This window comes from Trichomycterus rosablanca, chromosome 11 (assembly GCF_030014385.1).
Source record: "Trichomycterus rosablanca isolate fTriRos1 chromosome 11, fTriRos1.hap1, whole genome shotgun sequence".
Lineage (NCBI taxonomy): Eukaryota > Metazoa > Chordata > Actinopteri > Siluriformes > Trichomycteridae > Trichomycterus > Trichomycterus rosablanca.
The window spans coordinates 20,600,554-20,613,497 of NC_085998.1; the positions used below are offsets into that span (position 1 = coordinate 20,600,554).

The window sequence follows — 12,944 nt, forward strand, 5'->3', positions numbered from 1 at the left end:
GGTATGAGTGGATAAGACACAGCAATGATGGAGTTTTTAAACACCTCACTGTCCCTGCTGAACTGAAAATAGTCCACCAACCAAAAATATCCAGCCAACAGTGCCCCGTTGGCAGCATCCTGTGACCAATGAAGAAGGTCTAGAAGATGACCAACTCAAACAGCAGCAATAGATGAGTGAACGTCTCTGACATTACATCTACAAGGTGGACCAACTAGGCAGGAGTGTCTAATAGAGTGGACAGTGAGTGGACATGGTTTTTAAAAACTTCAGCAACACTGCTGTGTCTGATTCACTCATATAAGCACAACACACTTTAACACCACCACCATGTCAGTGTCATTGCAGTGCTGAGAATGATCCACCACCTAAATAATACCTGCTCTGTGGTGGTCCTGGCCATTAAAGAACAGGGTGAAAGCAGGTTAAAAAGATATGTACAGATGGACTACAGTCAGTAATTGTAGAACTACAAAGTGCTCCTATATGGTAAGTGGAGCTGATAAAATGGACAGTGTGTGTACAAACAAGGAGCTGGTTTTAATGTTATGGCTGATCAGTGTATATTCACACATATTCTTAAAGAAAGTTCAGTTATGATACCAAACACTTACTCAGCCATGATAAGACTTTCAACTGGCATCAGTGAGTCATAAACTTTAACAAAATCATTGCTGCAGTTTGCCTCCAGATCAAATCTTGTGAATTCCAGCTTTACAACATTGTCAGGATTTGCTCGAAACTGCCACTGCACAAATGTGTTGGCCGGGTATGGGTAGTCGGGAAATCCAGGTGACCTGATATCCAAGACTTCATTAGACCTAATTTGTATGCTGTACCTTTTTTTATCTGCAGAAGGCAAAAGAGTTTAGTTTCAATGTAAATTTCAGTTAGCATTAGTCAATCCATTCAACATTTAGCACAAATGAAAATTAAATTGTGCAGCTTACCGGCTTTTGTGATCATCCGTGAATCAACAGCTGTAAATAGAAATAGTAGCAATAAGTGAATAGTAAGATGATAAAACTGTGATACTTAATAAAGTAATAAATAAATAAAATACTGCACAATGTAAAAAAAAAAAAACAATAGGCTATTTAAATCATCACTAGGTTGTACCTGAAGAAACTATGCTGTCAAAGATCAAATTTCCTTGTGGTCCGGTTAAGCGGCGCTGTTTGTTCATGGTTTCATTCATGGTGCTCATTATATCATCCACAGCTGCCACCTGTGCCGGTGGAACGTTGAACTCTGACAAGTAATATGCTATTACACTGCCCTCACTTGACAAAAAGAAAAAGGTTGATTAATAAACATTTAAAATAAGAAAAGAATACATTTGTAAGTCTATCATCACATCTATCTTTTAAAAATGTTATTCAAGTAAATGTAGTTACTGTAAACAAAAACACAACTACCTAAAAAACGTATGTACAGGGTTGGGCGAAATCATTTAAATACTGAATATGAAGTCCTTGAAGTGTACTAAATAACAAGTGCTGTTGATGTGAACATGCCCCATTTTCCTTTAAAATATCATCTAATAAAGTGTTACCTAAACTTAGTGCTATATAACAATATTAAGGGTATCTGTGAATCTGTGTCGCTCTGGTGGCACAGTGGTAAAACATGCAAGCACACCAGAGGTGGGATTTCAAACACATTGTTTCAAATCTTAGCTCTGCCATCTGGCTGGACTGGGCAGCTACATGAACAACGATTGGTTGTTGTTCACACAGGGTGGGAAAGCCGGACCAGGGCTCCTTACAACTGATGCAGCTACAACCTTTGCTGGCTGATTGATGGTGCCTACGCAAAGCTGAGGAATAATGCGTTGATCAGGGTGTGGCTGTCTGTACACAAAGCTGATCCACATATGAACTCGCCTCGTGCAGGTGAAAAGATGCAGTCGGTATTGCACACATGTCGGAGGGGGCGTGTGTCAGTTGCGAAGCTCCTCAGTCAGCAGTGGAGAGTAATATTGATAGAGGGAAAGCGTAATGCAATCTGAGTAATTGGATACGACTAAATAAAGGGAGAAAATTGGAGGGAAAATTGCAACAAAATAAATAAATAATAGGATTTTTGATTTGTAAATTCTCTAGAACCTTTAATTGAGAAAAGTAAGAAGAAAATATTTCCAATGTTTTTACTGATCTCTGTATTTTTTAAATATAAACATGTAGAATTTGATGCCTGCAATACACTCAAAAAAAGTTGGGTCAGAGCCATGTTTAGCACTGTGTTCCAAGTTTTTGTTTTGCAAGTGAAATTTTTCCCACTCTTGCTTGATACGAGATTTCTCCTGCTCAAGAGTTAGTGGTAGCCAAACATTTTCAATAGGACACAATAGGGCTACAGGCAGGCCAGTCTAGCACACACACTGTGTCTATGACGCCACGCTATTGTAGCACGTACAGAACAAGGCATGGCACGGTCATGCTAAAATAAACACAGACTTCCCGGTAAAAGACGTTGCCTTGATAGCAGCTTGTCTCTTTAAATTGGAAATATACACCTTCACATCGATAGCACAATAACACATATGCAACTCTTCCATGCCTCCCATACGATAGCATGACGGTTTGTTATGCAATGTCGCCTGAGAGCTCAAAGGTCACTCACAATTCGTAGTGGTTTACATTTTTACCCTACACGGACTAAGATTTCTCCAAATTGAAAGCCCTAAATTATTTACACAGATGGTACACAGTCATGAGCAACGACCCATCATTGCTTGTACAGACTGAGCCTTTGGTGGATCCTCCATTTACACCGAATCATGAGTTCCTCACCTGTTACAAATTCACCTGCTTATCCTGGAATGTTTCAAAACACAGAACCTTCAATATCCGATTAAGTTTTCATGCTTGTTTTGCCTGTCACAACTTTTGTGGAATGTTATCCAGGCATCAAATGTTTACACAGTAAAAACATTGGACATCTTATTTTTCTACTTTTTTCAGGTAAACAAAAATTTAAGAGAATTAACATATCACAGATTCTTCTGTCCAAACTTTTCTGGAAATGGGATTTGTATACTGATGTAAAAAATAACTATGGGTTGTATATGAGAAAAAAAAACTTCTGCACGTTGTCTTTTTTTTTTTTATGTGTTTGTAACTAGTTTATTTTATTAAATAGTTATGCGGACAGGCTAATAAACATACCTGAAGGCATGTACAGTAGAATTCAAGTAATACTTGGACATCTGTGGAGTTCTTGCGTAGATTTCCGACAACTAAATAAGAAGACAGTCATTTTTTCTTATTGCAATAGATAGGCAAACTCAAAAAAAAAAAAAAGCTAATAGATCTGAAAATATGCCTTACCTGACCTACTACCTGACTGGCCAGTGCCTGAAACGCTGCACTATCAGGGTTCATATAATCATCCTGAAAAGCTTGGTTTGTGATGTGCATAGTTCCACTGTACATCTTCTTTACATTTGAATTATTTCGGTCTGCAAGTCAGGACAGGAGAGTATACAAATTAAAATTGAATTTAATGAGGAAACCATTCTAAAAATTAATAAAAAATGAAAAACTAGAATAACAGGGTTGCAAAAAAAGTGATCAGTCTTCAGTTTTAGCTCTTTAAAGAGCCACCTTTTGCTTTATTTCCAGCCATCAGTCTGTTTGGTTGTCTCACAGCTTTGAACACCTTGATTGGGGAATATCTTCCCATTGTTCCTTGCTCTGTATTCAGTCACATTTTAATGGTGACCAGCCATGCCATTCACAGATTTTCTATTGGATTAGGTCTTTTTTTTTGGCAAGGGGGCGTTGTCATGCCATACAATCTCTTTGTATCTTTCTCCTAATTTGTGTCCACAATGTTATCACTGTAATCTTTACTTCAGTAATGAGGGTTAAAATGTGTAAAATCAGTGGTGATGGGGGGGTGTTCTACAGACACTAACAGTTGCTGAACAGCTCAGGATGAGAGATATATCTTGCCTTGTAAGAGATCAGAGCAGAGATCCAGACAGTTCCTTAGACTTCATGGCTTGGTATCCGTTCTGACAATGCAGTGTAAACTGTGGCCAAAGTGTGTACCTTTTCAGATCATATCCATTTAATTCAAATTGCAACAGATGGACTACAGATGTGTTCTAGGCATTTCAAGTAAATTTAAGCAAATTTTATACACATGGCCACTATTTGGAGTGCAACATAAATGCCAATTATATCTATTCAAAGTCATATCCACAATAACTATAAGCTACTTCAACCATAAGTATGAGGTTACTGACTGTAGCACATTGCAGATCCATAAACTTTATCAACTGAAAGGGACCACTTCCCATTGGACCACCACTGACCAGATAATGCTTAGTTAGTAGACCATTTTCAGCACTTGATTGACACTAATATAGTAGTGTGTGTTTTTTTTTTTTCTGGTATGAGTGTATTAGGTGTGGTAATGTTGGTGGGATTTGTGAATACTGTTTATTGGTGGCCTTTTTATTAGGAATCACATGTTGCTGGTGTATAGTTAAAGACTGTAGCTTTTTTCCAATGTGGACATTTTTATGTTACGGTTTCAGATCACAGGATGCTGTTGGTGTTTTATTTTGGGTTGTAGCACTATTCTTCTCCCACTATAAACACTGGGGTGTTTAAAATGTTCAAAAACACTGCTTTAATAAACATGTACAAAGCAACAAATGTACTAAACAGATAAGTATACCTAATAAAGTGCACATATAAAAAAAACCCAGCATCCTGCTTATTACCTTGTCTGCCAGGCAAGGAGGAATAAACGGTTAAAACAGGTAATAGCCCAAAGAAAAAAAACTCCTTGGCTAATGTTTTGTATGTCAAAAAATTGTTAAAAGGCTAAAATTAAAGAAATCTTGTAAGATTTTATAATTATTTTTTGTGAGCCTAAAATTTGATTTCATATCGTGCAACATCTTTTATTATTAATTATAGTATACATGATGGTTAATTGTGTTGATTGTAAAAACAATGAAAACTGTTTTGATGAATAAAAGTCAAGAACAATTCTTACAATGAAAATGCCAGACCAGCAGTCCTGTCATCAAAGCTATGACGCCTAGGAGGACCACAAGGCCAATGATAGCACCAATCTTCCCTGGACGCTTTTTTTTCTCCAACTTTTTGGAGTCTGTTGCTTGCAGGAATGTAACTGTTTGGTCCATGTCCTTATCCTATATGAGCAGGAAACAAAAAAGAGGTATTAAAAAAGTCAGATATTAAATAACTTTTGTCAATGTTTCTACTACAATTATATTTTATTTCTGTCCAACTGCAAATTTTCACACCAATGGGTAAAACAAATACAAAAGATGAAATGGGTGGTTTATCATATTGTTCATGCAAGTGAGGTGAATTGAAAATACTAAATTGTCCAAGACTGTGTTTGATATAAACTTGTGAACTGAAGAAACTTGTGTAATGAGTAACTACCGTTCCTGTCATGAATGTAACCAAAGTGTAAAACATGACGTTAAAATCCTAATAAATAAACAAACAAACAAACAAACAGGTTTAGATTGGTAACTTTAGATTGGTTTGCTTCTAATGGTGCCTAATTAGGCATGCAGGACCACTTTGCTTCTAAGATTTGTTTCCTGCTGTGGTTTATCTTTAACCATGTGACCTCTTTCTGGAAGGCTGTTGATAATGTCTACCTCACCACAGACGCATATGACTTTTCAAACTTAAAACTAGGAGATTTGTTGTAATCACAGCATCTCAAGGGGCTTTAAGTCAGGACTTTCACTCGGCCACTTCAAAAGCTTAAGTTTGTTTTATTTGAACCACTGGACTTGCTTTGTCCTGTTGCATAAGCCAATTGTGCTGAGTCTTGGGTCACAAACTAACATACAGAGATTCTGCTTTAGGATTTCCTGATAGAGAACAGAATTCATGGTTTCAATAACTGACAAGTCATTCAGGTCCTGTGGAAACAAAGCAGCCCCAGACCATCACAATACCACCACATTTGACTGTTGGTAAGATGTTCTTATGGTGGAATGCAGTGGTAGCTTTAGGCCAGATATAACAATACCCATGTCATCCACAAATTCCACATTTGACTCAACAGTGCATAGAGAATTATCCCAAAAATCCAAAGGATCATCTATATGTCTCTTTGGCAATCGTGAGAAAAGCCTTCGTGTTCTTTTTGGTTTGCGCCTTGCAACTCTCTCCTGAATGCAATTTTTTTCCAGCGTCTTTCCAGTGAAATCATGTGTATTGACCTTAACTGGGTCAAGTCAGGCCTGCAGTTCTTCAGATATTTCTGGGTTTTTTTTTTTATAACCTAATTAATGATGCACTCTTGGTGAAATTTGGTAGGTCAGCCACTCCTGGGAAAATGTTTAAAAGTTTTCTCCATTTGTGGATAATGACTCTCACTGTGGTTTGCTGGAGTCCTGGGGCCTTAACAATGGCTTTGTATTCTTTTTTCAGACTGGTAGATTCCAATGACTCTGTTCGGCATCTGTATTTGAATCTCTTTATAATGTGGCATCATGTGCTGCTTTTTGAAGACATTCTAGCCTGCTTTACATTGCCAGAGAGGTTCTTTTTAAGTGATGTTATCATGTGCTGCTACAGTGGTCACCTAGTGGGTAAGGCTTTGGACTACCAACTGAAATATTCTAATTGACATTTATACAGTTATGGCAGAATTCAATCTAAATTCAGTATGTGCCTAAATAATTTAGGTACCAAAGATTAGGTATTTTACTCTTCTAGCCATTAGAAAACTCACAGATTGATAGTATTTGTCTTTTATACTGGGCAATACATTGTTGCTACAGCAGAAATCCTTCCTACTGTTACATATGACCATGATGCTATGATGCGAAGTGTATGGGTTTGAGCTTGGTAATCCAGGACAAAAGAAAGCTAAACAATGGTGGTGTAACGCCCCAATATTAAAAAAAAGTTATGATTTTGTTACAAGAGCCAAACTCATTTTCTCAAAACAGGAAGACTCCCCACACTTATACGGGGAGAACATAAATGTAATACATTTATAAGAAAACAAATAAATTTGCAAACAAGAAAGTATTCAAATGCTATTATTTTATGTATGACAATTAGAACATTGCTCAAAAAATTATGTACTCTTTCAATTACACACTTATTTTTGGTATATATGCAACTAAACATTAAATGATTTACAGAACCAAATAAATTGTTGATTACCACAAAAAAACACATATCCCCACTATCAATGACCAAGCCAGAAATATAGCTGATTCATATGGTCAAACAGTTCCAGTTTTGATTCATCTCTCTATAGAACTCCACATGTTTATCAAAGTCCCTTCTAGTGTCATTTTGTTGAGTAATTCTTTCTCTGCTTCTCAATCAAGGATGATGTGCACAGTGGATTTCAGCCATAAAGTCCTTAATTTTAAGTAATCTTATTGTTGCCACTGACACATTTGCACCAATGGCAACAATGTAGATTGTTTAAGCAATTGTTTTTCCTTGTTGTCCTGATGCGACCTCTGAACACTATATATATATATACAGTGTATCACAAAAGTGAGTACACCCCTCACATTTCTGCAGATATTTAAGTATATCTTTTCATGGGACAACACTGACAAAATGACACTTTGACACAATGAAAAGTAGTCTGTGTGCAGCTTATATAACAGTGTAAATTTATTCTTCCCTCAAAATAACTCAATATACAGCCATTAATGTCTAAACCACCGGCAACAAAAGTGAGTACACCCCTTAGTGAAAGTTCCTGAAGTGTCAATATTTTGTGTGGCCACCATTATTTTCCAGAACTGCCTTAACTCTCCTTGGCATGGAGTTTACCAGAGCTTCACAGGTTGCCACTGGAATGCTTTTCCACTCCTCCATGATGACATCACGGAGCTGGCGGATATTCGAGACTTTGCGCTCCTCCACCTTCCGCTTGAGGATGCCCCAAAGATGTTCTATTGGGTTTAGGTCTGGAGACATGCTTGGCCAGTCCATCACCTTTACCCTCAGCCTCTTCAATAAAGCAGTGGTCGTCTTAGAGGTGTGTTTGGGGTCATTATCATGCTGGAACACTGCCCTGCGACCCAGTTTCCGGAGGGAGGGGATCATGCTCTGCTTCAGTATTTCACAGTACATATTGGAGTTCATGTGTCCCTCAATGAAATGTAACTCCCCAACACCTGCTGCACTCATGCAGCCCCAGACCATGGCATTCCCACCACCATGCTTGACTGTAGGCATGACACACTTATCTTTGTACTCCTCACCTGATTGCCGCCACACATGCTTGAGACCATCTGAACCAAACAAATTAAACTTGGTCTCATCAGACCATAGGACATGGTTCCAGTAATCCATGTCCTTTGTTGACATGTCTTCAGCAAACTGTTTGCGGGCTTTCTTGTGTAGAGACTTCAGAAGAGGCTTCCTTCTGGGGTGACAGCCATGCAGACCAATTTGATGTAGTGTGCGGCGTATGGTCTGAGCACTGACAGGCTGACCCCCCACCTTTTCAATCTCTGCAGCAATGCTAACAGCACTCCTGCGCCTATCTTTCAAAGACAGCAGTTGGATGTGATGCTGAGCACGTGCACTCAGCTTCTTTGGACGACCAACGCGAGGTCTGTTCTGAGTGGACCCTGCTCTTTTAAAACGCTGGATGATCTTGGCCACTGTGCTGCAGCTCAGTTTCAGGGTGTTGGCAATCTTCTTGTAGCCTTGGCCATCTTCATATAGCGCAACAATTCGTCTTTTAAGATCCTCAGAGAGTTCTTTGCCATGAGGTGCCATGTTGGAACTTTCAGTGACCAGTATGAGAGAGTGTGAGAGCTGTACTACTAAATTGAACACACCTGCTCCCTATGCACACCTGAGACCTAGTAACACTAACAAATCACATGACATTTTGGAGGGAAAATGACAAGCAGTGCTCAATTTGGACATTTAGGGGTGTAGTCTCTTAGGGGTGTACTCACTTTTGTTGCCGGTTGTTTAGACATTAATGGCTGTATATTGAGTTATTTTGAGGGAAGAATAAATTTACGCTGTTATATAAGCTGCACACAGACTACTTTTCATTGTGTCAAAGTGTCATTTTGTCAGTGTTGTCCCATGAAAAGATATACTTAAATATCTGCAGAAATGTGAGGGGTGTACTCACTTTTGTGATACACTGTATATATATATGTATTGAAACCTGTAGTGATCATGTAGATGGGTCAAAGACGAGACGTAACTTTTTAGTGTCCCCACTTGATAAATAATAAACAATTATATCAATATAAGTGGATATACCTTCAATCTACTCCATTTGTACATGTTTACTGAAACTTAAAGTAATTTTTACAGAAAATGTATGATTTTTGAAAAAATAACCCTTGAAACCCCCAAAATGTCATTCAGTGCAACTGTCCCCCTACCTCTTTAAGTAATAAAACATTAAGAAAAAACTAATTAATATTAAGTAAAACTTAAAATTTACTGCTTTGGCATAATTGTACAAATGTCATGTGTGACATATTAAATAATATTCAATCAGATGTGTTTTTTAATATTAATAATATTCAGGACACTTTCAGTCCCCATTTTCCCAATCTTCAGTTGTCATTCAGTACAACGTTAATAAAAAGCCTTGTTTTAATATTTGATCAAGTTACTGCAGTCATGTGACCAATTATAACAACAAAAGAAGACACCTGGGGACCCTTCAGCACACACAAAGGTCAATGCATTTTAACATTATTTGATAAAAATGTATTTTTACTGACATAGTACATTAAAGAACAAAACTGAGTGTCATTCAGTACAACACAGAAAACCTAATATTACGGTTACTCTTGTAAACAAACAAGGTTATTAACATTTAAATGTGAATATGTGTAGAAATGTCTGAGTTAAGGTCAATGTTAGCTTTGGCTAACCACTGGGATAACTGTCAAATGTGCTAAAGTAAAATTTCTGTCTTTCAGTTCAACAACAGTCATTCAGCGCAACAGAATTTCGCTGTTGCACCAAATTGACAATGACATTGTTATACTGACTTTTTAAAGCAAAATTGAAACAGAAATTCCTTTGTGTGGCCAAATCCACCTGATGAAATTTACTACCTTAAGTCTGATGTCAAAATCATAATCGCAGAACTAAAGCCATGTACAGCAAGAACCTCAAGGTTAACAACAAAAGATAAAATGTGACTTCAAATGGTTTTCACTGCTGAATGAATTTAGATTTATTGCAGCAACTTTTTCACGTGTTATGACACAAATTCCACACTTCCACACTGTTCTGGTGCCTTACAAGTTGTTATGATGGCTTCATTAGCTATGTTTTAATATTAAAATGCTTTATGAATATATTGAAATGCTTTAACAGCAACCATTTTTTCATGCTATGACTGAGGACTTCAAATGATCTTATGTTACATCACTTTTATGCAAGTTTCTTGTTTTATTTCAGAATAAAGTTTACGTTTTTGATTGCCTTACTTTTTTCATGATGTAGTTTGTTTGTTTGTTTATTAGGATTTTAACGTCATGTTTTACACTTTCGGTTACATTCATGACAGGAAACGGTACTTTATCTTCACACAAGGTTCATTAGCTTTATCAAACACAGTCATGGACAATTTAGTGTGTCCAATTCACCTCACTTGCATGTTTTTGGACTGTAAGAGGAAACCGGAGCTCCTGGAGTAAACCATGCAGACACGGGGAGAACATGCAAACTCATGATGTAGTAATATCATAACACATACTTGCCACTGGTGTGGCATAATTTCATTCTACTACTGCTACTTTAATCAATAAAGAACTTAAAAACAAATTAAGTCATGAATATTCTGATGTAACAGGATAATTTGGAGTATGTCATTCAGTGCAGCATAAAATCAGCATACAGTGCAACAAAAACATTTGCTTAAAATAACTGTTATAAGTAATTATTATATATTTTTTTCATGTGAATGCAAGAGAATCCAGGCCTGCTTCATAGAAAACAGAGTTTGATTAGGTTTCAAATAGAATAGAATGTGTAGCAAAAACGTCTTGTATACAAATAAACAAAATCCCAAGACGCATTAGAGTACAAACAATGCACAGACAATTTAAAACAGAGTAAGTACAGTTTCTTCTGAGGTTTTAAATCTTTTGTAAGAGATATACTAAACTTATAAATTTGAAATGGCTAAGATTGTTCCTTGTGTGTGTATTTTTTCATAAATTAGTCGTTGCACTGAATGACATTTTTGTGCCCTTGTTGTGTGTCAACAACACTTAAACTATCAAATAAGCAAAATGCTGAGAAAAAAAAATACATATTTACATAGGTGACACATTTGTGCACAATATTAAATGAAAAACTTATACAATTTAACCATTTTATTTTTTTGGTACTAGGAACACCCTATTCGTCTTTCACCCAGATACAAAAAGAAAATACAGGAATTGTGTACACAAAATAAGAAAAGAACAAAATTGCTTCTACAGATAAGTCAGTGTTTAGCGTGACCTCTATATGCACTAAGCACCTCCCCGAGTTCTAAATTTAGGCTTTCTTTTTTTCTATCCAGGTGACCCCATGTCTCTATAATATTCAGGTCTGGACTCTGTTGAGGCCAGTCCATGATTGTCAGTGTTTTATCAGCTGTTTTCTCTCTAGATAGGATTTCACTGCATTAGCAGTGTGCTTGAGATCATTATCATGCTGAAAAATAAAACCTATCCCAAATCAGGCGCTCATGAGCCCATCTATTCGGACAATATGGCCAAAACCACTGACAAAATGCAGATGAAACTTTTCTTTCTTTCTTTGAGCTTTAGCATATCTAAGCCTCTTCACCCTGTTCCCCTTCTTTAAAAGTGTTAACTTGAGTACTACCCTTTCAAAAAGACCATTCCGGATCAAGCTTCTTTAGACCGTAGAAGGGTCAACCTGGCATCCCGATAAAGTTGCCAGATGCTGAGCCAGGTCCTTGCTGTACTTCTTCCGTTCTCTCAAAAAAGAAACTAAGAAACTTCATCAGATTTTTGCCTTCCAGTTTTTTTTGTCTTTGACCTTTCACAATTTTTCAAAACAGCTTGAATACCACATATTGACTATTCAATTTGTTTGCGGATGCAAAATTATGATTTTGTCTGATAACTTCAGTGATTTTTGGCATTATAAATGGAATGATGTGATTGAAAGTTGGTCTTAAACATAGTAGCAAGCTTCTAATGAATTAAACTCATACACTATGTAATGCTCAAGTATAAAGCTGTCAGCACAGCAGTCATTTAGACATGAAATAGTAGGACAATTGTGTTATTTATGGCATGATCTGTGTTTTAAGTCATTTTTTCTTGTTTCTATTTGTCTATTTATATTTTTGTTGTCATTTTTGTTTCTGCCTGGAAGTTTAGGATTGTTCTTGTGTTTTCTTGGTTGAGGGTTTCTTTAACAGTTCCAGGTATGTGTAGCTGTTGTCTCTCTCTGGTGAATTTGGGGCATTCGATCAGAATATGCTTTATTGTGAGCTGTGTTTGGCATCTTTCACATGTTGGGGGATTGTCTCATTTATTAAGTATTGGTGGGTGATTTTTGTATGACCCATTTTACATCTTGTGTATATAACTTGGTTTACTCGTTTCCTTGGTGTATTCTTGGCTTATTGCAAAGCAATGACATTAATTGTTTCATTCAATTTAGGTTTAAGAGAGCTAGGTTCAAGCTATCGGTAATGTGTACTGGGAGGTCAAGTCAAGTCATCTTTATTTATATAGCGCTTTTTACAATAGACATTGTCTCAAAGCAACTTTATAAAATACAGGACCAACAGATACAAAAACCCCTGTTGAGCAAGCCGAGGGCGACAGTGGCAAGGAAAAACTCCCTTAAAATTACAGGAAGAAACCTTGAGAGGAACCAGACTCAGCAGGGCCCATCATTCTTGGGTGGTCTGGAGGATACTTTAAATAGATAGTA

The 12,944-nt window shown here is 37.0% G+C and overlaps 1 protein-coding gene across 1 annotated transcript in view; it reads right to left on the minus strand.

The window, feature by feature from the left end:
* The window catches only part of st14a (ST14 transmembrane serine protease matriptase a), a 32,827-nt gene that overhangs the window by 18,513 nt on the left and 1,370 nt on the right, over nucleotides 1–12,944 (minus strand). The window contains exons 2-7 of the mRNA XM_063004531.1: nucleotides 5,017–5,176; nucleotides 3,333–3,463; nucleotides 3,171–3,241; nucleotides 1,120–1,283; nucleotides 951–980; nucleotides 615–849 (exon numbers count right to left, since the gene is read on the minus strand). Of these exons, the coding sequence (XP_062860601.1) occupies nucleotides 615–849; nucleotides 951–980; nucleotides 1,120–1,283; nucleotides 3,171–3,241; nucleotides 3,333–3,463; nucleotides 5,017–5,176 (791 nt within the window). The remainder of the gene's footprint in view (nucleotides 1–614; nucleotides 850–950; nucleotides 981–1,119; nucleotides 1,284–3,170; nucleotides 3,242–3,332; nucleotides 3,464–5,016; nucleotides 5,177–12,944) is intronic.